Here is a 25,321-nt window from a genome sequence, read left to right as displayed (position 1 = left end):
TGAGATGTTTCTGATCCCCTCTCTTCCCCTGGGGGCTGGGCACAGCATGAAGCCTTGGAAACGAAGTGTGTTCAAGGTAGACCATGACCCAGCCTGCCCACGTCTGGAGTAAGGGTGATGGCGTGTGGGCCCGGGAGGAGGGCAGGCAACCCCTACTTCCTCCCACGTTTAGAACCCCATCCTGGAGTGAGACCTAGATCCTCTGGGCTTGGGGCCATGCTGGGAAGTCACAGGGCTGGTGGCTGAGGCCAGGCTCTCCCAGATAGCCTGGGGCCTCTTCCTGAATGCTGCCAGCAGCAGGGGGGCAGAGACCCCATCCCCTTGCAGGAAAAATGAACACTCCCAGTGTGTGGAGCTGTCCCAGGCCTGCCTCATAGGAGCAGGTGAGCTGAGGGGCCGTGTGGACATGGCACAAGATGCCCTGCTCACTGAGTCGGGAATGAGGGAGGGGCACCTGGAGGGGGGTCCCAAGCTGCCAGGCCTCACACAGAACGGGGAGCCCTTTGCTTCCTCTTTCCCCCAGGCCCTACTCCCCATGGCCCCCTTCATGTGTGCATCAGCCTTTGTCCACGAGGCCCTGATCACTCAGCCTGAAGTTAGTGGAGGCCCAGATGGGGACATGGCAGGGAGCCATCTGGTCTTCTCCCAAGACCCTCAGCCCCCACCCCCAGTGCCTCGCCTGCCTCATCCCAAAACCACCCCCTGCTTCTCTGCCCCAGGGTCTTTATCCCTGTTTACTATCTTTCAACTAGGCGGCCTCAATACCCTGCACACAGAAAGCCAGCCAGCCGAGCGTGGCGATCCCAGGGCCCCCTCTCCTGCCTCTCTTTCCCTCTGGGTTCAGGGACTGGGGCGGCAGGGGGAGAGAGAAAGGCAGTCTGCAGTCTCCCCTCCAGCTAAAAGTGACCATGGCCGTGGTCTCTTTGCAGTCAGCTGTTTCCGCTGGACCACAGCTGGAACTCCTGGGGTGGCGGTCGGTGGCAAGCAGGTGCCTGTGAGTGAGGGGCGGGGTGGTGGGTCGGAGGCCCGGGGTACGGCTGTCATGGGACACGTGTCCTCTGATTGACTCCGGGCCTGGCTCAGTTAACCCTTCCGCTTGGAAGTGTTCTAGGTCACCAACAGGTGTGTCCAGTGACCCCTCCCAGAGTGTCACTGGACACTCAGCCACATCTCTCTGGCCACACGGAGGCCCCCAGCCACAAAGAAGGGAGGGGGAGGCAAAGAGTGAAGAAGGAGGAAGAGGAAGGAGACAGAGTAGGAGAGGCACAGTCGGGGTGGCCGTGTCCCAGGAGGAGCCTCACAGGCCCTGCAGTGACACGCGGATGCCTGGAGCGCCCCAGTGGGCTCACACTTGCTTAATCCCCAGCATCAGCCCTACACGGCAAACATGCTCACGCTCACTTTAGAGCTGAGAGAACTAAGCTTGGAGAAGAAATCTGCCTAAGGTCATTCAGCTGGTCCTCGGCAGAGCTTCCGGCTCCAGAGTTCACATGTTTGCTTCCTTCTCGGCCGCTCAGCCTCTGCCTCGCCTTGTTCCCTCCCCCAGAGTGGAGTCCACGATCACGGCCCTGCACACCCACGACCCAGCGCCTCCTCACCAGGCTGGGCCCTGCCCTCTCCAGGGACGCACTTGGCCCGGTTTCAGGCCCCAGATCTGTTCTGGAAAGGCCTGCCTCACAGCAGGGATCACAGGAGCTTCCCAGCGTGACAGGGCCCAGCCTCCGTCCTCGGAGGAAGCTAGAGCAGAACAGATGGCTTCAGAGAGGCAAGACTTGGGGGTCCCATGCATGGAAGAGGTGACTTCTCTCAGGAGGGACCTAGGAGCTCGAAAGGGTCGGGAGTCAGAGACACCAGCCTTTGAATCCTGATCCCCACTTACCACTGTCTTGGGCAAGTAGTTTAGCCTCCACTGGTCTGAGGTTCCTTACTCAGAACAGGGTGAGTAATATTGCAGCCTGTCCCCAGGGGCATTGTTGGGAACACAACCGTCTTTATAAAGCACCCAGAGCGCTGCCTTGGACATGGTGGGGGCACCACGCATACTAGCAGAGGTTATCATTCCTGTACTTTCTACCCCCAGACTGACCTCTCCCGGGGCCACACCACACACTCGTGGGCTCTCAGGACAACATGGCAGGGTTTTGTTCACCTGCACACAGCATGGTCTGGCACTGATCTGAAGCTGCCCTCCTGGCAGGGTTGTGGGCTCACCTGCTTCATTCATCAGTGTCAGATGTCCTGGGGGCTTCCACGTGAGGGATCAGCCTTAGCTATAAAGAAAGGGAAACTTCAACCTAATTGCTGACCAAGGTGGACAGCCAGCGCTAGTTTATGGGTTCGGTGCCTCCCAGAGTCTCCCTCTATCCCAGCGAGGGCAGCTCTGGTCCTCTGCAGAGGCCCTGCTCTGTGTCCCAGGCACACACTGCTCCAACCAGGGCAGACAAGCCCTGGGTCCTTGTCCATGAGCCGACAGCTTGGTGACGGTACCCTGCCGATAACCTCTCAGTATTTGTTGCTCCTTTTCTTGGAGAGGAGGCTGAGCACAGAGAGAAGGGTGGAAAACCAAGTGGGGTGGGGTGGGGGCAGCACCGGGCTTCAAATGCACAGACCACACCCAACGAAAAAGCCCTGCTGTCCACCAGATCTGCACCTTTGGCAATAAATTGATGCAAGAGGTCTCAATGCCTTCCCCTACCTCGAAGTATTTCCTCACAGTATTCTTTCAGTCACAAGTGGTTGAAAGATACTTCCTAAGAAGTTGACATTCTTCTTCCTTTTTACCTGAAAGGATGGTTTTGAGTGCCCCTATGGACTGGAGCCCCGGTTAATGGCCCGACTGACCTACATCTCACTCCAGCTCTGCCTCTGATGACAGCACTGGTTCCTTAGCTTCCAAACCAAGGAGAATTCTCTGTACAAGGAAATATGCCTTAGGAGACGAGATACCCGTGGAGCAGAGTTCCAGGGATTCCCCAGGCATGAATTCTCAGCAGAAAGGACAGTGTTGACCAGAGAATCCATCAGAAGTTTGTTTCCGAAGAGGAATGGAATGGCTAAGGCTGAAACGGAGAGTGGGGTAGGAGAGGTAGGGATTCAGTGCTTTCTCCTCTAACCCCAGCCGGTAAACCTGGCACGCCAAAGAGCTGGTCCTGCCCTGGATCAGGTCCCATCTCGCAGCAGTGAGGAGGCCACCAGCTACCTTTGGAGAAAAGTACTCATGTGACAATCAACGGCTGGGAGGGCAGCATCGGGAGAAATCTATATTTGGAAGAGGACACTGAACTGGGTGGGTGACTCCCTGGCTTATCAGGGCCCCACAGTCCAGCATGGCACCAGGGCAGATGGGCTGTCTGATCTCCACCCGATTGGGCTCGGTTCAGTCCCCATAAGAAGGAGGGCCTTGTCCTCACACACCCCTGTGCTGTGTCATCTTACTCCATTGACCCCACTGGCCTCCGTATCACAGCCAGCTGCAATGGGAAGAGAAGTTGGCTGGCTTTCAAAGTCAGGGGTGAGCAGAGGCATGGCCCGGCCCGGACTGGGCACATACTGGCAATGGCAAAAGGCAGAGGAGGTGCTTCTGCAGGAGAATTAACACATTTGATTCCAGGGGATTTAAAAGTGAGTTAAACAGCTCTGTAAGAATTCATTCAACTTGGAGTATTAATCACATTTCTCTCTGGTGAAAAAATAGCCATGGCTTAGATAAGTCAAGGTAGCAAATAGTTGAGAAAGCTTTCCATCCCCCATGGAGATGGCACAGCTGTGACCTCAGGCTGACATGTGCTTGACATGCACCTCTGACACTTACTAGCTACTACGTGACCTTGGACAAGTTATACATCCTCCTTGGGTCTCACTTTGCTCATATGTAAAACGGAGAATAAGTTTTGATGAAATTAAACACAATCATGTATGGGAAGGACAGAACCTAGGACATAGCAGGTGCTGAATGGGTGTGTCCTTCTTCTAAAAGCGACCTTCCCTTATTTCTCATTGTCTTTACCATCTCATTTAACTAATTTGATATTGATTGACTAATTCTGATGATTTATTATACCCTGTGGTGGTTTTTAAATACGACGACAAATTCTTTGACACCCCTCTCTTCAAAAGGTGAAGCTGAATAGCCCTCCCCCTGAAGACTGGCTGGACTTGGTGACTCACTTCTAATGAAGAGGCTATGGCAGAAGTGAAGGTGTATGACTTCCCGGGCGAAGTCATAAAAGGCATTGTGTCTTCTGCCTTGTTCTCTCTTGGATTGTCTGCTCCATGGGCCACCCTGTCCTGAGGCAGCCTGTGGAGAGGCCCATGTGGGGAGGATCGAAGGCCTCCCACCAATAGCCAGCACCAGCTTGCCGACCCTCCTGGAAGCAGGGTCTCCAGTCCCAGTCGAGCCCTCAGAAGACAGCAGCTCTGGCTGACATCTTAGCTACAACCTCTTGAAAGATCTCAAGCCAGAATGCTCCTGAATTTCTGACCCAAAGAAATATAATCTGTGAGATACAATAAATGTATATTGTTGTTTTAAGCCTCTACATTTTAGAGTAACTTGTTACCTAGCAATAGCTAACTAATACATATCCATTGCCTTCCAAAGAGGTTTTGAAACTGCATCTAGGGCAAGGCATAGCTATAACTAAATGGAAAGCTATTAGAACAAGATTTGAAAGATGAGAGCGGAGTAATAAATGGGGTGGGTTTAGTTACGAGTCTGACTGTCCCCTTTAACCAGACAATCTGGTTGAAGACAAAACATAGCTCAAGCCTTCTTGGAAGCCAAGGCAAAAGTGGAAATTTGATGGGTCATATTAAGACTAATTTTTTTTTCTTTTGGCTCTAAATGAGGATCCGCATTTGACATGTGGGCCTTTAGATAAACAGCCCCACACAGTGTGGTGGATGGTATCGTGGTATCTTGCAGACATTCTACCTACTGTAGATCACACAGAGCATGTTTGAAATGGTGAGCATATAGTTCACTTATAATGATGTGTTTTCTGACAGTTTTCAGGAACACTTGACATTACAAAAATAGGGGAAAATATACTGTATTTAAAAAACTTTTTACCAAAAAAAAAAAAAAGTAAAAGGGTTTATAGTGAAAAGTCTCCCATCCCTGTCTCCTACAGGGCAATTCCCCTTCCCATGGTCAATCCTCTGTGACTGATTTCTGGCTTAATTTTCCTGGGATATTTTATATACATACAAATAATGTATATTGTTTGCTTCGTTTATTACATGACTGGTAGCATACAATAGGCACTGTCCTGCTCTGTGCTTATCATTCAATATTGAGATATGACTTGAAAATAACATTTACCCTAATTATCGTAATTTTTGATTTTCTGAGTTTTTAATATTTTAGTCAAAATTTGGAAATATAAAAGAGTCAAAAAAAATAAAAAGCACACGTAATCCCAGTACCAAGTTATCACCACTGTTAGACTCACAGATACAGAGAACAGATTTGTGGTTGCCAAGGGGGAGCGGGAGTGGGGGAGGGATGGATTGGGAGTTTGGGATTAGCAGATACAAACCATTATATACAGAATGGATAAACAACAAGGTCCTACTGTATAGCACAGGGAACTATATTCAATATCCTGTGACAAACCATAATGGAAAAGAATATGAAAAAGAATGTATATATATGTATAACTGAATCACTTTGCTGTATAGCAGAAATTAACACAACATTGTAAATCAACTATAAAGATAAATTAAAAAAAAAAGATATCACCACCGTTAAATATATTCTGTTTGGGTGTATTCTTTCCTGTCTTTCCCCTATGAATACGAAAGTGTATAATGTGTTTTATTATTCAAACTGTAGAAAGAATTTTACATTCTGGGCTCCCTTCCCATTTACTTTTACGTAACCCCTTTCCCTCTCCCTCATGTTAACAATTATATTGTGAGCATATGCAGGTTTTTCTCATGAAGCATCTTTATTTTCTTACTAATGTTTTGCCCAGCCCAGGATTGATATGAACCTGCCTTTTCTGGGATTTCTCCATGGTGCTCTGAGAACAGTTCAGACTAACCTCTGTCACCAGAGCATCCCCAAGATGCTGAAAACTGAAAATTGTGAAGCATCATTTAAGCTTGTTCATAAAGGACTTTCTTCGATTTCCAAGATCAGACAGTTAGGGCCACAAAGGCTGCAGATAACCAACCCCCTATGTGATGGCACTCGGCTTTCAAGGGACAAAGAGAGCTAGGAAATGTAATCCTTTCCAGCAAAAGCCCCAAAGTCACTTGCTTCCACGAATACACCTTAGAACCTACAGGATTCTCCCTCCCCCACTGTAGATTAGTGATTGCAGTGGCGCTGCCCAGGCAGTCTGCCTTGGGTAAACTCTTCGTCACTTAGAAGCCACTCTAGCCATGAGAGAGACAGGTTGGGGAAGGCTCCTCTGACATTGCTGCAAGTTCTAACGCCTGAATTTTCTACCAACTGACAAGAGGGTTGCATTTGGTGAATAACCTGACAAAGAGTAAGAAACAGACTTGGGCTTTGAATCCTGGATTTGCCACTTAATATGTAGCGGTATGAGACAATTTATTAGCTTCTCCCTTAACCTCAGGTTCCTGTCACTGCGGGAATGGGGATTAAATGAGATAATGTAATTCAAACATGTAGTACAATGCCTACGAGTGGTAGGCACTTGATAAATTGTAGCAATTATTATTATTATTTGCTGTGCAGATCAAACTAGGAACTCCAATCAGGATTTTCACCTCAAGCCACTTCCTGACTTTGGCCATTTAAGGTATATGAGAACATCTTTTTGCTATGTACATATCGTTAACTTGTACAGTAGTGTCCGTCATAAGCAACAAAAATGTAGCCTCTATGTTTGACCAAGCATGGTGGAAGACAAAAGGATGAACAAGGTGTAGTCTCTGCCTTCCCGGAGTTCACAGTCTTGTAGGGGAGACAGATAATCAACAATGGTAATTTAAGACAGGCTGAGATAAGTTTGACCCTAAAGTGCCATTGGAGTTTGGTAAAGAAGGAAGTCATTTTGGTGAGAGTAACATCTTTCATCAATGGGGCCAGGTGGAGGATGCCTGGAGAGCTGGGAAGCTACCTGAGAGGCTGCAAGCCCTCTGCGGGGTAAGCAGGTTAAGGGAGATGGGTGTAAAGAGGTTCTGTTTGTCAGGGAGTGGGAACAGGTGCTCTGTGGACAACTACTGGAGTAGAGGACAGAATGATTCAAAGAGAGGATGATGACCAATCTGAGCTTTGACAGGTAAGGGCCCGAGGAAGCCATCCTCTCTAGTAGCAGGCTGGAGGAGTGGACTGAGGGGTCATTATGTGGGCAAGTGTGGCAAGACAAATCAGTGAGGCCTTCTGACTCAGGGGCAAAAGGCTGTAACCACAGCCGGAGGGTCTGGAGGACGTGCCACGTGGAATCAAAGCTGTTTCGGGGCTTCCCTGGTGTCGCAGTGGTTGGCAGTCCGCCTGCCGATGCAGGGGACACGGGTTCGTGCCCCGGTCTGGGAAGATCCCACATGCCGCGGAGCGGCTGGGCCCGTGAGCCATGGCCGCTGAGCCTGCACGTCCGGAGCCTGTGCTCCACAATGGGAGAGGCCACAGCAGTGAGAGGCCCGCGTACCGCAAAAAAAAAAAAAAAAGCTGTTTCGCCAGCCTAAAGTCAGAGCCTCACTTATTCCAGCAGCAGCGGCAGGAGGAGGAAACGCAGACCACACGCTGATCCTCTTCTATCCAGGTAGTACTCTTGAGGAGCACCTCTCCTAGTGACCCCCAGAAGAGGGGCCAGACTCGTCACTAGAGCTCATTTTTCTGGGGTGAAGCTGTGCCTTCAGATAGAGAAAACAGGAGTTCCCAAGGAACACAGGGCCATTTTCACAGCTAGTGTTTCAGTAGCACTTGGCCCTTGTCCTCCCAGGTAGGTTCTGGTGTGAAATATTAATAACCCATTCTGGCTGCCCTGCTGAGTCTTGCTGTCACATGGGGCTGCCTCCATTGTGAGAGTCAGGCCAGGCCCCTGCCTGTCTCTGCAGCACTCCCCTCCCTGCTTCGGCCGGAGCCACTTGACCCCCTCCCGTGGGTGTGGGCTCCAGGACGAGTCCTGATGAGGCAGGAGCAACTAAGGTAGCTCTAGTTCCAGGCTCTGGGACTCACTCACAAGAAGCCACAGCTGTCTCCAGGCCCCTCATGACCTTGTGTCTTGGCTCCGAACCCTGCTTTGCTCCTGGGATCCTGAGCAGTATCACGTACCTCAGCTCTGATAACAGGATCCCCATCTGTCATTCTCCTTCCTTCTGAGTTTCTGTCCTGAAGCCTGAACTGTACTCAGGCCCCATAAGCCCGAGGTCCTGCCTTGATCTTGCCCTTGCCCCACAGGAAGTGGAGGAAGCGTTGCTCTTGAAGCTTAGGCTGGGGCTGGGGCTCCTACACGTGCTACAAGACTTCTGCAGTCCTGCTCTCCTGCTCCGGTGTCTGACGGGGACTTACATTTCCCAGGTGCGACCACTTTACCGGATTGTGCTCTTGGTTAACTGCCACGTCTCCAGATTCCATGCTTCACCTGCCGGGATGGACTTCCTACTAGCTGGTTCAGCTTAAGCTGTTGCCCCAACGCCTGACTTGGCTCGGTGACTGGGTGGAATTCCGGAGCTTGCCCCACCCAGTCTGCCCTGCTCTGCAGTTAACCGAGCCATGCTCAGCTTGACTTTAGCAAGTACATGTGCATGTACTCTTGCTCAATACCCACGTAAAGGTCAAAATGGAGACATGAGACCATACTTACACAAAATCATTTCCCAGACATGCTTCTACAATATAAAATTACTTAAAAGATATTTTAAAAAAGAAACATCTCGGGCTTCCCTGGTGGCGCAGTGGTTGAGAGTCTGCCTGCCGATACAGGGGACACGGGTTTGTGCCCCGGTCTGGGAAGATCCCACATGCCGCGGAGCGGCTGAGCCCGTGAGCCATGGCCGCTGAGCCTGCGCGTCCGGAGCTTGTGCTCCGCAACGGGAGAGGCCACAACAGTGAGAGGCCTGCGTACCGCAAAAAACAAAACCAAAACCAAACAGAAAAGAAACATCTCAATTACCACACAACATATTTTAAAGGGCTTAATACAGCCAAGCATCCAGTTGCAGTGGGAGCCTCACCCCTCCCTCTCCCCCTCTTCCTCTCAGCACCGAGGCCCGGTAGATAATATTTGGAATACATTTTTAGTTGTCTGAATAGCCTCAAATGACCTTTATTTCAGCTGAAACAATTGAAGCCAACATTTCCAAAATAGAAATCAGGTAGGAAGTAATGTTTAACCTTAACTTGTTAGTCCAGTAAACACCTTTGGAAGAGTAGGCCTGTGCCTGCCAGCAAGTTGTCTGTATCTCCATGTTGTCTCATAAAACCGAGGAGGTCATCTACTCTGAAGTCAAAGTCTACCAAACCAGTCCCCACTGAAATCCAGCCCCTAGAGCATTACTCACCAGGAAAGGGCTGAGTTATAGAGTGCAGCAACGACTTCCTCCAGAGCTCCTGCTCAGTAAGAATCTTCAGAAGCTATTGCTTTTGGAAAAAACAATTAGTTTAGATCCTGCTTATGAAGGAAAGTGCTCTTACGTTAAGGAAGGACACATGCTAGTCTGGCAAATCGTTGAAAGGCGTCTAGCAGCACTGCAGCTCCAGGTCCAGGCTGGGACTGTCACTACCACTTTTTTTTTAAACCCAGGAAGTATCATTTAAGTCAAGAGGACCAGTGGGAAATCCACAGAACAGTCTACCTCTTCTAACCAAACCACTTCCTCATTTCCATCCCCATCGGTTAGGATATTACTGCTTTGGGAAATCCAAGTTTTTTTCTCGAAAAATCTCAAGTCTAAATATCAACCTGATAGGACATTCTTTGGTCTAAGAAGTCCAATAATTAACACAACAGATTGGTCCTTCCATAGGGCTCACATACTTACTGGCCTTTCGAGGGACAGTCTAATATAAGTAGACAGATAATGAGGAAAAATCTTGTCTATAAGATTTTGTGCTACAAATTGTTTCAAAAGCATATTAAAAAATTTAGAATCATTTCTTAGAAATTTATTATTTGCGTGTGTGTGTGTGTGTGTGTGTGTGTGAAAGCAAGTTTATTTAGAGAGATACACATTCCACAGGCAGAATGCGGTCCGTCTCAGAAGGCAAGAGACTGAATGATTTCTTAGAAATTTGATATTCTTCAGTGAACATCCAAATTGGATTAATAAAATCAATGCTATTAATTTTAAGGTATAGAGTTTAGTGAGGAACTAGTATCTTGTCTAGTGACAGGAGTTACCTGGGACTGAAAATAAGGAATTTTTTTTTTTTTTTTTTTACTATTATAAGCAAGGTCAATGCTGGCCTGAGAATGACAAAACCTAAAGTAGTCTGTGTAGGAGTAAAACAAAAGCTAGCTTAATCAATAACCTTCACCATTGCTTCAATATCAAGACTTAACCAACCAGAAATTATATAGGCCTTAAAAATAATTGTTGACCGGAGACATATCCATCTATCTGCTAGCTAAGACATATAACATTTTTTGCTATGGAAGGAATATCTAAAGGTATCAGTTTGTCATTTAACGTATAAATGGCATTTGAAATATTACAAGCTGTAGCGCTAAAGAAAACATCATCTTGAGGGGAAACATAGAAGACTGTAACAGAGCATCTAACAGACTTGAAATTTTAGGAAAAACAATTATTGATAAATAATATACAGCCTCCATTCTACAATGTTTCTCTTAACTATTCCCATAATAAAGTTTTAAACATTAATTTGCAGGGAATTTTAGATAACTGTGTATCTGTTCCTAGGTTACGATCCAATGGGCTTCCAAGAGAGACTGTAGCATAGCAGACAAGTGTGAGACGCAGACTTGAAGACCTTTGCTTGAATCCTGGCTAAGCCATCTCTGAACTGTATGTCAGGCAAGCACAACTTCTCTGGAGGACTGATTCTTCCTAAGTCAGAGCAAGATAACTAGGCTGTAAGCATGAATGAAGTAATTTGGTATGTATAAACTTTCCTCAACCTTATTCTGCCTCTAGTAATGCATAATCAGAAAAAAGTTGCAAATCCAAGCTCATCGATATTTTGAAGGAATTTCCCTCAATTAACTAAAACTAAATATAGACCCAGGATTGCCCCCTAATGGTCATCTCTTAGAAATGAAATCTCTTTGAAAACTACTGAATTTGCAAATTGTTTTTTCTATCCAGATTTCTCCCAAAGTCTTGCTTATCCTTGTTCCGATCTCCAGCATGTACACTAGATTTTTCTCCAAGAAAGGTCATCTCCAAGTATGTTCATCGGAATAAAATTGTAAGTAGGTACAGTATATTTCTTATCTTTAAAACTGCTTCATTAAGCAGCCTTTTCAGGTTTTTAAAGTAACTTTCCTTAGAATGTCTCTCCTTGCCCCCAACATTGGAAATTAAAAAAAAAGCAAAAGAGCGTCTACCCAAGCCTTTTTTGCGTCTTACGCAAGAGTATAGATATCTTATCTTCCAGGTATTATGGTGAAGGTTCAAGAGCTGGTTCTTTATCCTAAAGGATGATGTTACCACAGGTTGTTCCCACTTTCCAGGTATTCATCAATTTCTTCATTCTTGGGGTCATTTGTTAAAAAAAAGTCTTCCAAATCAAAAGTTAATGTTTTATCCCAAATCTATATCCCATCTTATATCAAAACATGAATTCACCATGGCTGGACTTATAGTCCACATTAAGTAAACTGCCTCTCCCCCCAGAAAACGTACACTGGAGGCACATAGGGTCTGGCACTAGCAATTTTAGAAATCTGAATCTCTGAGTGAAATACTAGCACCCCCTTTTAGTTTTCTGCAAGCCTTAGTCTCTATCATCTACAAAATGAGGATAATATCATCTACTTTCTTAAGATGTTGGGAAGGCCAAATGAGGTAATACATGAAAAGCATTTAGCATAATCTTTGATAAACAGAAGGCATCAAAAAATGACAGATATTATCAGTTATCTCCCCCCCAAAATGTCAGTTATTGAAGCAGGCATTATATTACCACTCACAGGCACGAAAACTCCTCTGAGGAGTTATATTCTACCGTGGTTTCTTTCTGAGACCACACCTCAACAATTTTCAACGTGTTCTCCAGAGGCACTGAGTCCCTGCTGGTGGTATTGGTATTGGTGAAATGGGACCTGCTGAGACAACTAGGTTGAGAACAGTCTAGAGAGGAGAATGATAAGCAACAAAGTCTTCTAAGTTCTGGGTATTTCACAACAAACATGCTGGTGCCTAGCAATTAAGAAAAGGGAAGTTAAGTTCAAGGACTAGAAACATACAGGATTGTTAGGTCTATTCCACCCTCTAGTGGCCACAAAGAAGATTGTTCTTTTTAAAATCCTAGTTTGGTCAAGATTGCAACTTTGATGTATATACTTCATCCTGGAGTGTAAAAAATAACCCACTTGCCTTTATGTGTTTTCTGCCTGTGTCAAAAAAGAAAAAATGCTGATGTTAAGAAAAACCAATGCTGTCACAATTTGATCCATTTGCTTCTCTTTATTCCCTGCTGAATGAAAATACTAATCAATAGAGGAAAAGACACAGGCAACATTACCTTTCATGCTATATGGACTCTCAAGGGAGAACTGAAGATAATTGCCTTTGTTGCTTTATGAAAGGGAATTTTGAAATGAGCATCTTTCTAAAACAGCAGTTTTTCACCAAAGGATTATTTACAAGCCAAGGTAATACTTAAATATGTCCAAGACTATGAATCTACCCTCTGCCCAAACCCTTCATTTTTTTAACGGGTAATTATAGTAAAAACTTCAATTAACCAGAACCCTCAATTAACATGATTTCCCCTCTTGCACTCTATTTTTAGGACAAAGTTGTGGAAAAAAATCACAAGAAATCACTCATGTGAGGGATTTGGTTTGAAAATCTTCTAGGACAGATTATGCTATGTTTAAGTAGAAAAAAAATCTTGAATAAAATGACACTCACCCCATGATAACCAATACACAGGAAATACATACAGAGCTGAACAAGAGCTAGAAGGGAGTGAAATATTTTGTGGAATGTTAATGTGGTGGAACTGTAACCTTTCTATTCTCTCTACTATCTTCTTTATTGTTACATTGTTACATAAATAAAAATCAAAGAGAAGTAATCTATAAACTCAACACATATTCTGCAACATTTTCTATTCTACATCCATAGATTCTGAGACTGAGAATCAGAATCCTAAGTCCTTCAAAGATCTCTAGATGTCAGAGAAATAGTTAAGGTTGCCATAGCCTATCAAGAAACAAAAGTGGGTAACCTGGGGAATATTTCCTCCAAAATGCGCTGAAACAAGAAGGGTTTTATATAGTTGATTTTCAACTAATTTGAAAATAAATGTATTAGGACATTCGTTATTCAGAAGTGTCAGTCAGTCTTACTCAAAATCTCACTGCAGCACAAAACTCAACAGTCCACAAAGCAATTCAGGATAAGTAACCACCCTTGAACTGAAAGCTCTTGATACCACGTCCATCTATTTAAAATACTGTTTATTTGTGATTTTACATTAATTAGCATTACATCTAAGAGCAATATCAGATAACATTTATACATTTTTCCACATGACACAGAGGTTCACTGGCTCATTCTTTATGCCAAAGCAAGTAAATAGAGGCATTAGCAAAAGGTGCAAATAGTTCACTGTTGCATTTAAAAAATATTTATGCACATTGCATTCATTTTATATATATTTTTTAAAAGTTATGGAAAAGCATAGTTCACAGGTTACTGTTTCTACATACGTTGCAATACAACATAAATGATGTAGAACATAAAAGAATCCTCAAATACAGAATTAAGCAACTGAAAGTTTCCGCTAAGATTAAAACACTGATTCCAGTAGTTAGTGAGATCTAGAATGAACTTTCCAGGCTCCGTTTCAACTTTGCATCATCATACACTCACAGTCTAACAGAACCAGCCCCAGAGCACACTATCATCAGTGTAATTTTTTTACACGCCAACTCACCCTTCAGAAATACTTTGGATTATTTTTACCCACTGACTATTTTGGATCACTGATTTTACATTGATTTGTGACATGACTTGGGTGAAAGGGAAATAAAACTATATTAAGCCTAGGTTTAAATTTGTATTTACATTAGAAAGAAAGTTAACTGAAAAGATAAGAAAAATTGGTAAAAATTAAGAAGTGGTAGTTTTCTCACGGTGGGGGTGGGATTAGACCCACTGATTTCTTCTTGTGCTGCCTTCTGAAGATACGCAAGCTAAAAGGAGGATCTGACCCTTTTTAAAACCCAAATATCAACTAAGAAATAGAATGATTTTGGCAGAGAAGCAGAATTTTAGAAATTTGGGACAGGCGTCAAATAAATGACACTTCAAATCCTATCATGACTATGAATCATTATCGAACTAGAATTCTTCTTCTCATGACACCTCTCTTGTTCCCTTCATTTTTCACTTTCTCTCTCATTCTTTTCCCTTCCGTTTGGTTACCTTATGAGGGCTTCTTCATTCATTAGTGATACTAAGAGAAAAATACATTATAAGGTTCAAATATGAATCCTGTTATGCCTTTAAATGCTCTAATCCCCTTTTGATACCAAGTCCCTGGATTCTTTAATTATATTTAAGTATACTTAGTACCAAGCAGCCTCAAATGTGCTCTACTGTTAAATGATTGGCTAATATGCTCAGACACTTTTATACTGAATGGTATACAAACATCTCAACATACAAAAATCGTTTTTGCCAGAGTTAAAGTAAATAACCCATGTTATGTGTATAAAATCCCCTTTGTTGAAAAATAAGGGGCTTTCTAAACTAATAAAAAAGGAATTTTTCAAAAATTATAGTTTACTAAAATGATGTGTTTTTTTTGCAAACAAAGTTACTTCAGGTGAGGAAATTTTATACTATGAATAAAATTCCAAATGAATCTTTTCTTAAATTTAAAAAAACAATTATGTGCCAGTGTATACTAATGCTATAGATTCTTATCTTAGAAGCTTTTAAAGCATTCTGTTAATGCCCATTTTAACAATGGGAACCCAAAAGGGACAGTCAATAATAATGATAAAAAACTATAATCTGCTTACCAAGTGAAGCAGGTTTTGAGAAACAAAAATTCTCTCGCTTGTTCGCTGGCAATTTGTTTCCAACAGATATTATGTAGAAGGCCTGAAGTAATTCAGACAGATATCTGTTTGTGGTGATTATAATAACACTTCATGAGGGCAGAGCTAATCAAAACTAGCAATTGTTTAAAAATTCAAAACCTTTTTTGGACATACAAAATGAGAGATGAATTTGAAAGTGTTTTTCATAATATGTTTTTCTTTTAGTAAAACCTCTTTCCAGTTCTTAAAGTCCAGTTTGCTACATACCCCCAATCTGATCTACCACTGCATATTAATGATCAACTTAAATGTGGTTTTTAAATGTGCAACGTCACATTGTAATAATAATAATTACAAAAAGACTTTATTTAGGCTTCAACTTTCTCCTTTTTTTTGTTCTTTTTCAGAAAAGAAGGAGTGCGGAATTTCTTCTTTTTCTTGGATGGTGATTTTGAAGGTGAGCCTTCAGGTGACAGGACTTCTTCAATTTTTTCTGGAGACTTAATGGTAATCTCGACGTTTTCTATGGCGGTGCTTGTAGTTAACCTGCTCACTCGCTCAGCAAGCTCGTCTTCAACACCATGCACGTCATCCTTGCCATTCACTATCAGGACAGGCATGTCCATGGAGATGAAGCTCTTGGAAAACAGCTCATGGTTTTCTACAAAAGGGGAGGATTTTTAAATTTTATATAGTCAACATCCTTGCTTTATTTTACAAAACTGAAATGTTTAAGCAATGTACTTTAATTCCAATAAAGATAGATCATTATTTTAATAGACTATGGGCCTATTAACATAAAGCTAATGCTCTTAAGTGGTATAAAGAGGACAAAGTTGTTAGACCAAAGAATGAAGGCTGGATAAGTCCAGTTTGATGACTTGACAGTTTCATTGTAAAGCAAGTCAGTATAAATGAGGAAGACAACATACATATATTTTTCTTTAATTTTGGGGTCACTGGGCAATCAAAACTGAAAAAGATTTCATGCTTCTGTTTGGAAGACATACGACAAAACAAATTTAATTTCACAAATTCTTAAGAACTATAGGTTGCCAATATCCAGATTAAGGTAAGTCAATAGAAATGTTGAACAAAAGTAGCACCCCATTTAATAAAAAATATAAAATTATTGGGAGCTTTAAGTAAAATCCATGGTAAACTTACTGTATCAGGTGTTCAATTTCTTTATATGAAGACAAATGACAGAGGGACAGACTCTAAAGATTAAGTCGGTGAAGGCTATGGGAAATTACATTGAATACCTTCTAATTTTTCAGGGATATTTTGCGGTGACTGAGTTTGAGACTGAATTTGTGAAACAGATGAAGCGTCATCTGAGAGTAATTCCTGCTCAGCATCTGTTGGATAAGAGTTTAGTTAAAAGCCATGCAAAACAAAGAAGCATAAGATTTCAGGGAGGTTAGTGCATACGTCAAATACCTGCATACCCAGGGATGATAAACTCTTCAGCAATGAGCTGAGCATGCTACCAGTTATCCCACATATCGATAACTATGCAGTAAGAGGAGGTTAATGTGTTAACATTTCTGGCTGCTACTGGTAATTTTATACACATGCTTTATGGAAGCATGGCTACTGGAAGCCCAGGCAAATAATATGTATGCATTTAACTTTTGCTAGAGTGTTAGAAAATCAAAACACATTGAGCAGCCAAATGAAAAGAAATATGAAAGCTTCACCAATGATGCTACATTAATGAGGCAGAATGCCTCACTGAATTTTTGATCAATATCCAATTAGTGATTCCTGTCAGCAATATTAGTGAGCTAATACAGGTCGTAATGAATGTGGAAGAAACTACAAAGTTATATATAAAAGGTGATGGTTCTATTGTGCAATATTTGTTACCTGGCATCTTTAGGCTTTCAAAAAATAAGAGATTAAAGAGGGACATTTTACAAAATACAAAATCAGAGAAAGTTTCCAACCTTATGTTAGAATAAACAAGTTGAATAGTATCACCTAACATTTAGTGTGATTACATTAATGAGTCAGGTTGACTTCCTTTTGTGACAAAGACACTAACACACTTATAAAAACTGTTCCCTGGATGATCCAGATGTCATTAGTTCTTTCTACATGATATCTAACTGGGACAAAGATTCTTTAACTACTGGTTCTGTTTTGCATAAAAATTTCAACTGTACGTTGAAGACGCTCTAAAGCAGAGGCTCTTACCCACTTTTGGGGGTTACAGACTTCTTGCCCTCCACCTTGCACCCTTGCCTTCCTCAAATCTGTGTTGCACAAAATTAAGCATATATTTTTCAGATGACTCATGGACTGTCTAAAGCTTATCCAAAGACCCAAGATTGAGAACACTTGCTATAAAGAATCTCTTATTCTTGAGAAAAAGGGAGCTAATATTCAATTGGCATTTTCATGAACAATTCTTAGATACAACCCTTGCTTAGGGTTCTGAAGTCAGATAAAAGCGACCTCACTAGAGTGCCCATGTACTTAAGGAAAGTCACATAAAAATTCTAGCAGTTTGTTTTATATTTTGATTTTGACATTAAATATTGACATCTTGAGACATCCAGTAACAATAGAGATTCTATAAAGCATTAAAGCCACATACTTGTTAATCTATAATTATGTCAAAGTAGAAAGTTTTTTTTAAAAAAGCCACATATTCTGAATGTTTAAATCTATTAATGTATCTACATTTACTCTAGCTAGTGAGTCTTTACTCATCCGGGGATTTCACTTTACTATAGAAGACTTTTTGCTAGCAATCCGATTGCTTTCTGAGGAAAACAGTCTTCTCTACGTGTTAACATAGATGGTGTGTGGTAGCTATTTGCATTTCAGTCCTACTTATTACTCAAGTAAGGACCGGGAGAGAGGATATGGAACAACTGATTGTAAAAGGAACATTAAAAAAAAACAACACCCTGACTGCCCTCTATCATCCAACTCAAGAGGCTCTGTTAGCAGTGTGGTTATCCTGGGCTTAATCTCAAAACGAACTGACCTTCCAGTCCTTGCTGTTTACGTTCAATTGCCTTCTTATACTCTTCAAGTTCTCCTTCTGTGAGATGACTGAAGGGGTTGGGAGGAGCTGGTGGGGCATGATCGTCATCTTCAAACTGCATGGTCTTGCAAAGAAAAGCACTGACTTGTTACCAAGAGCTTTACTTATATCTATATATTTATTTATATATATTTACATATATACACAATTTCACACACACACTTAAATGTATATATGATGTTTGTGACACCCCACCTCACAACAATCATTAGAAATGATAAAGTAACATGCTTTGTTTAAAATATTCATATCAGATTAATGCTTTTAGACTACTGATCCAATAGGCTAAAATTGCCAGTGATGGTTCCTCAATAAGCCTGCATAGGTCAATTTTAATAACTCTGAAAAAAAAACTAAGCCAAGTTCTAGAAAGCTTCATATAACTAAGAAATATCTTAAAAACCAAGAATTTCAAAAAGCCTTTGAAAAAAGTCTTAGAAAAATGAAACTGTACCAAAAGAACTTTAAATTTGCTACGAAAATAAACTTGTACCTATTTGCTCTAGAAGAGAAATTAATGAGACTTACAGCTAAACCTGGCAGATTGAACCCATGCATTTTAAAAAATTCCTCCCCAAACCCCACTAAAATGGTAGTAAAAGAACAACAACAAAAAAGTATAAACTTTTAAGGACAAAAGAATGGAAGATGAGACAACAGAGGATGAGAAGTCATAACACATTGTTGGAAGATAGAAAGCAGGTGGAAGAATGGGTGGAAGAGCTGAGAAAGTTGAAGCCTTAGCCTTGCAAAGGAGAAACCTGCTCATTTGCCCTGTGGAGGCCTGGTAAGGCTCAGGTATCACAGAAGGTGCTGTGAAGAAAAGCTGAAAAGCGGGGACAAGTTAGAAGTGTAAATAAGGAACAGATAGATTCTCAGGTCCCCTTCCCTGTTCCACACAGCTGAGCATTTACTTCTCTCTCATCTCTGCAGAAGATCAGAGGCTTATTCTTCAGAACAACTGATTAGGGGACACAAAACATAGCTGAGGGTTCCCAGGATGATGGTGGGAGACTGGCAAGAGACTAGAGAATTCTCTGGATAAATTAAATGACCCTAGATAAAACAACTACAGATACTAACATCTGGGCATTCCTGAAAGAATCAACCTGGTCCACATCCAGTCACCCTACGGTGGAGCTCGCCAGTTCCCAAGCTCTGCACACATCTGAAGCTTCTGACTGGCTTTCAGTGCCTCATTCTTAAATACAGACAGACTACCACGGATTTCCAGACACTTGAGGAAAGTTTCCAACATGGAGGAAACCAGAATTAAAAAGAAAAAGGGAACTCAGAAGAAACAGACAATAAAGGCAGCCAAAGAAAATTTAAAATTGATTCCCTTACAGCAATAAGAGAAAATACTGTATCCAGAAAGACCAGGATGTTATATAAAAAGAAAAAAAAAAAAAAAAAAAAGGAACATTCAGGGAATAAGAAGTCTTAAAAAGTAAAAAAAAAAAATCAAAATAGAAAATTAAATAGAAGGCTTAGAAAATAAAGTCAAGCAAATCTCCCAGAAAGTAGGATTAAAAGACAAAGAGATATAAAATAGGAAAGAAAAAAATCAGAGGCTTAGTCAAAGAAATCCAACTAACAGTATATATATCCTGACAGAAAAAGAAATTGAAGGGAAAAGGACTACTTACCTGAGAAATACTTTAGAAAATTCCCAGGACGTGACTTTGCAGATTAAAAAGGGTTACTACATGCTAAAAGTGGAGACTAAATAGAAATTACTACAAAGCACACCATCATAAAATTTCAGAATAGCAGGAATGTAGCAAAGGTCTTTAAAAAAAAAGCCTACACAAAGGTACACGAATCACAATACTCTCCTACTTCTTAACAATGATATGGAGTTAGGGGATAATACGGTGATGCTTTTCATTTTATTTGTAAACTAGAATTCTGTATCTATTACATGCACATTTGAAGGTAGAATACAGGTTTTCAGACTGTTACCTCCTATGTATCCTTTCCCAGAAAGCTATTAGAGGATGCGCTCAATGATAAAGGAGTAAGAAAGGAGTCTCCTTTCTTCAGTAGGAGACATACGCTGCAGGAAACAGGACTACATGGTGAGAAGCACAGGGATCCTCAGGATGGGCCTGTACATCTGGCCTGAAGAGCACCTAGTCCAGATCTGGACCAGAAGGACAATGACAAAGGGCCAGAACTGAGAGATTACCTGTTACCTCTGACCCCATGGAAAATAATATTAAGAAAAGTTCGGGATGAACTAAGCCCAATGTATCCTAAGTACTAAGCCAATGAAAAAAGGAGGCAACTTTTTCTCCAAGGGGAGAAAAGTTGTATAAGAAAGGAAATGTCATCATGGGATACTACCTGGCTCAGCAGTAAGCGTTTAAAAATATAAACACTGAAAGCTGACTAGACAAAACATTGTGGAACAACCTTACTGGGAGAATGAAAAAGGGAAGAGCCTTGTGTAAACAGGCTAGATCCTCACAGTCCATAAAAGAAGTCACTACTGTCTTTCATTAATTCTAAGATGCACTTTTCTCCCACATTTTCTGATCCTGAAATTGGCATTCATCTTATAATTAGGTTTTTTTCTCTTTTAGTGATACATAAAATAATGGTACTTCTCATAGTTGATGAAATAGATTTGATGAAATAAAGTTGACATCTAAAACTGATAAACCAAGAAAAAGCAGAATAAAGATGCTCTTTAGAAACAAAGGTATACGCTAGAATAAAGTCCATGCCCCTAGAAATTGGGAATTGAAGGTGACATTTTAAGTCTTGTGGATTCTTTGACTTTTTAACTTGTGTTTGTATTAACTTTAGTAAAGACAGATATTCATATTTAAAAAGCAAATAAATTAATGTGAAAACAAAGATCATATTGCTTTATGGACTTACAGAAGGAGGCTTATCCACAACAATTCCAGCAAGCAACTGAGATTGTGGTCCTGCTGTTTTCAAGTCATATCGATTTTGTTCTCGAATCTGAATTGAAACACAGTAACAAGTTCTTGGGGGCAACTCTGCAGGTGACCTTTGGCTTACTATTTGACCACCCCAGGGTAAGAGCCTCTTTAATTCCCACCTCCACAAAGCCCTCTTTTACCATCATAACAACTCACATTAATCTCCACTCTTCTTGATGTGCGATTTCCTATTGCGTTACATTATCAGAGGACTACATTTTTCACTAATACAGCAGAAATATGTCTAATACTTCTTCCCCGTATAGCCCGCTCACCAGAAGCTAGAACAGAGCTGGAGGTACTCAATACAAGCTAAAATTATACAGAATTCAATTTCAAATTCTTCTGTATTTAAACCTCTAAGCGTAGCATTAATCAGATTCAGTCACCAGTGATTTAAACATAAAACAGCATAAAAAGGCCTCCTCTAGTCATAGAAGATCGACCATGTCTTACCTTATTTCTCTTTTCTAGTACCTCATTCGGGTTTGTGTTTAAAGGAACAAACTGATTTGGATCTTCAATTTTGATAGGTGTTCCACTACTAACTTTTGAAGAGTCCTCTGCTTTCATCCACTAAAGAATCAAAAATTTTCTAGAATGAAGCTTTGTGTTAAGGAAATATGGTAGGTTCTTGACAACTGTTTATTGACTCCAGTGGGTGGGTGCATACACTGCTAATATGTTAAAGAATTTCACTGAGTAGTTTTTAGTGGTCAATTAGTGTACCTCCCATACTAGTTAGAATCAGCATTCACTTAAAAAACAAACAAATGTCATTACTATTCACATGAATATTAAATTATGCCTATTTAAATTTTTTCCTTTTGGCATTTTAAATATGTTGGTGAAAATATTTCAAGCATATAGAGCTTGATCTCACATTAACTCACATTCAGAGTTGCCACCTGCATTCAAGTTTTAAGTGATGATGGTTAAGAAGTCATCAAAAAGGACTCAAGAAATCTCTTAAGATTTAGTTTTCCAGATTTCATTTTTATTTTTGGCTGACAGAATGGGCCAAGCCCCTGACCAGCATTTTACAAAGGGGATAAGCTTGTAGTAATCTATAGTATAATGGCACCACAGGGGTGGAAGAGCCTTAAATAATTCTTCTCATTTACCCGTTATATCCCTTAAAGAAAGCTAATATTCATCAAGATTAATGATGACTGGCCATTAGTTTCTGTCAATAAGATTAACTCTGGGAAACTTATGTTCTTTTACTAGGAGATAAGAAATCAATATAGACTAGGGGAAAAAAAAAACTTTGATGCCTAGGTATTTCCATATTGAATACTACTGATTTATACGATAGGATGAACCAATTTTGAGTATCTATAGAATATTTAGTGATAAACACTCCAAAATTAAACCAAATCTGAGACAAAATGCTGAAAAATTTAAGATAACCTGTTTCTTTATCTACAAGATCTTGCCTATGTGCAGTAATTCACAAAATCTGGCACCGTTAGGTGTTGATAACTTTTATAGTTCTGATTCACAAGTACAATATAAACTACAGAGCAGTATCATGCAATGGGCAACACTGGGCTCCAGAGTCAGACTGCCTGCATTCAAACCCTGATTCTACCATTCACAAATGATTAATTAATCCCTCTGTGCCTCCGTTTTCTCATCTATAAAATGGAGGAGGAAAACAGCATCCTTTCCATATTAGGAGAAGTAAATGAGATAATTCATGTACGGCACTTAGAACAAAGTGCCTTGCACAAAGGTTACCTGATAAGTTATAGTGATGTTATTGTTAATGTTATATTCTACTTCCCCAATATTTCAACATAGACCATTCAATTCATCAGTAAACTAGGCAAAATATTTAGTAAAGGCAAACCACGTAAAGTAGGGGCATACTGTGATTTTGGTCCTGGGACTGGTCTCCCCATTCCGAGACTCCTCAGGCACGTTCACTTTCATGTAGGTATTTGGTGAGTTCAGCCATCTCGTTTTTTCACGCTGCTGCCTCTGTGCCATGTATTTGAGAGGAGAGAGTGGCACTGTATCATCTTCAAAGGAAAAGGCAGTCACAGTTGCTGGGATCTCCACATCACTCTTGTGCCTAGGCTTTTCTCGAATGAGAGGATGCCTGTAAGCATAGCCTGTTCTATATCCCTAGGGGAGGGAAAAACCACATTTGAAGCTATCAAACTTGTACCAAACACAGCATTTAGAGTCTAATTCTTTAAACAAATGATTCAATAAGACCCTTTTACCGAAAAACAAATAAAGGGAAGATCCTTCCAAACTCCATATAACCTCCACATAACACTGGAGTTGAAAATTAAGCAAATTTCAAGATCTGGTTAAAACTGATTTCAGCTGACAAAGCAATTTCCACTCACACAACTGTTCCTGACAAAGGTAATTTCAAAACTGCTCACCAGAAACATGTTCCTAGATATAAACTGGTTTTCTGGAGGCCAAATCTCAGTGCTCATTTAAGTATTTTTTCCTGGGTCTGAAGGCAATCTGCCTTCTGACTCTTAGTGCAAGAGGCTAATAACTAAGATAAGACGACAGTTGCATGTTTCACTGATTCTTAAAATACACTGAATTCCTTACTAGGGTCACACTCTGGAGTAAGGAGCATGTTCCAAAACCAAAGGGAGATGGAAACATCTGCTCTTGAATCTGGAAACATGAAATCAAGGTTATGTTCAATTTTTCACCTACCAAATTGTCCAGAGTCCTCATCAGCCCTTCAAACTCAATCTCGCCAACCTTCCATTTTTGATGGGCACCCATATTCACTCCTCCTCCTCCAGATGCTGCCACAGCGTGAGTGGAAGCTTTATACTTCTGAAGATCCAGTACAAGCAGATTGTCTACTCCACCTGCCCCTGCTAATGCCCGCACCTGTAATCAATGGCAAAATACAGAGGCACAGGACTGTAAAGACTAGAATGAGTAATTTCACTTTTAAAGAGGCATAAGGTTGATTCAGCAAATATCTGTAACACTTTCCTCCGGGCTGCCAACAAAGAAATACACTTGTGAAAGCAGGCAGCTGAAGTATCTTTTCCATCTATCTATACCTTCCAGGACTCTGACCCTCCCTGATGGAAAACACATTTAGAGCCATACCTTTTAATATATTTCAAGAAACTGAATTCTCTTGCCAAATTTTAAAGTTCTTTCCTTGCAGTTTTCCCATGGCAATCCAGTTAATACTTTTGTTGACAGTTATAATTTTAAAGGAATATAAACAGTATACTGTGAATTTAAGAATATTTAGGCAGAAGTCAGCTCATTATCTCAATATAATTAAGCTTTTCATAGCCTCATTTGAGAAGAAGAGCGACCATTAAAGCAAAAAAAAAAAAAAAAAAAGGTGGTTGTTAAGACAAGTTGGTAGAAAAAGTTTTTTCCCCCTTTTTTGCAGCCTTTCCAATAAATTCAGATTATTACCATTTGCTTCAAGAGAATCTGCTTGATTTTTCTTAAAGGGGGAAATTAGGGCCATTAAATGCATTCAGCTTCTCTGGGGAAAAAGTGGTTAATAAGTAATCCATTATAATAATGAGGCTGAGGCTGTGGCACCACTGGAAACCGCATAAGTTCATAAAACTTCTGGCACTGCTCTTACACTTTTTATAAAAGTGTCCACAACACAGCTGGTCTATTTTGATAACTGTTAGTCACCTTTCTCAATTAGCACCATATCACTAGAGGGTGAAAATGGAGAAATGTGCAATTATACCATCTTAAAAAGTAGGATTATGAGGAAAATGATGCTTATGAAGCACTTAGATTTGGTGTGTGTGTCTGTATATGAATTTTAATTTTCTTTCCTCCTGTTTTCAATTCAAGAGATACCTCAGTTGACCCTTTTTTACTCAAATGAAGCAGAACTTCTCTTAAAAGACAAAACAAAACAAGAAGCCACCAACTGATAGAACTCTGGAAATAAGTAAACACAATACCCAACATAACAAAGCAAAAAAAAAAAAAAAAAAGAGGGGGGTAAACAATTTTTCTTACCTGAATCTCACAGGCTATCTGCACATTAAAAATGTAATGAAAAGCCTCCTCAATTGTTTCTCCAAGTGCTACCACACCATGATTTCTGAGTACCAGCACCTAAAATAGAATCCCAAAGCAATCACTTTAAATAACTG

General features: G+C 41.2%; 1 protein-coding gene across 5 annotated transcripts in view; it reads right to left on the bottom strand.

The window, feature by feature from the left end:
- Positions 1-13,556: 13,556 nt before the first annotated feature.
- ADD3 (adducin 3) overlaps positions 13,557-25,321 on the bottom strand; it is a 124,210-nt gene continuing 112,445 nt past the window's right edge. For 3 of the 5 annotated variants that reach the window (XM_029244755.1, XM_029244752.1, XM_029244754.1), the window contains 8 exons: positions 25,185-25,283; positions 23,877-24,059; positions 23,058-23,315; positions 21,639-21,758; positions 21,115-21,201; positions 18,166-18,289; positions 16,430-16,525; positions 13,557-15,825 (listed from right to left, as the gene is read on the bottom strand). In XM_029244755.1, the coding sequence (XP_029100588.1) occupies positions 15,533-15,825; positions 16,430-16,525; positions 18,166-18,289; positions 21,115-21,201; positions 21,639-21,758; positions 23,058-23,315; positions 23,877-24,059; positions 25,185-25,283 (1,260 nt within the window). In that variant the 3' untranslated portion in view covers positions 13,557-15,532. The remainder of the gene's footprint in view (positions 15,826-16,429; positions 16,526-18,165; positions 18,290-21,114; positions 21,202-21,638; positions 21,759-23,057; positions 23,316-23,876; positions 24,060-25,184; positions 25,284-25,321) is intronic. The other 2 variants (XM_029244757.1, XM_029244756.1) reach the window with 1 other exon arrangement.

This window comes from Monodon monoceros, unplaced genomic scaffold, assembly GCF_005190385.1.
Source record: "Monodon monoceros isolate NGI ecotype Baffin Bay Population unplaced genomic scaffold, NGI_Narwhal_1 Super_Scaffold_4, whole genome shotgun sequence".
Classification (NCBI taxonomy): Eukaryota; Metazoa; Chordata; class Mammalia; order Artiodactyla; family Monodontidae; genus Monodon; species Monodon monoceros.
The sequence above is the reverse complement of the archived record's forward strand: the minus strand, read 5'-3'. Positions and strand labels throughout refer to the sequence as shown.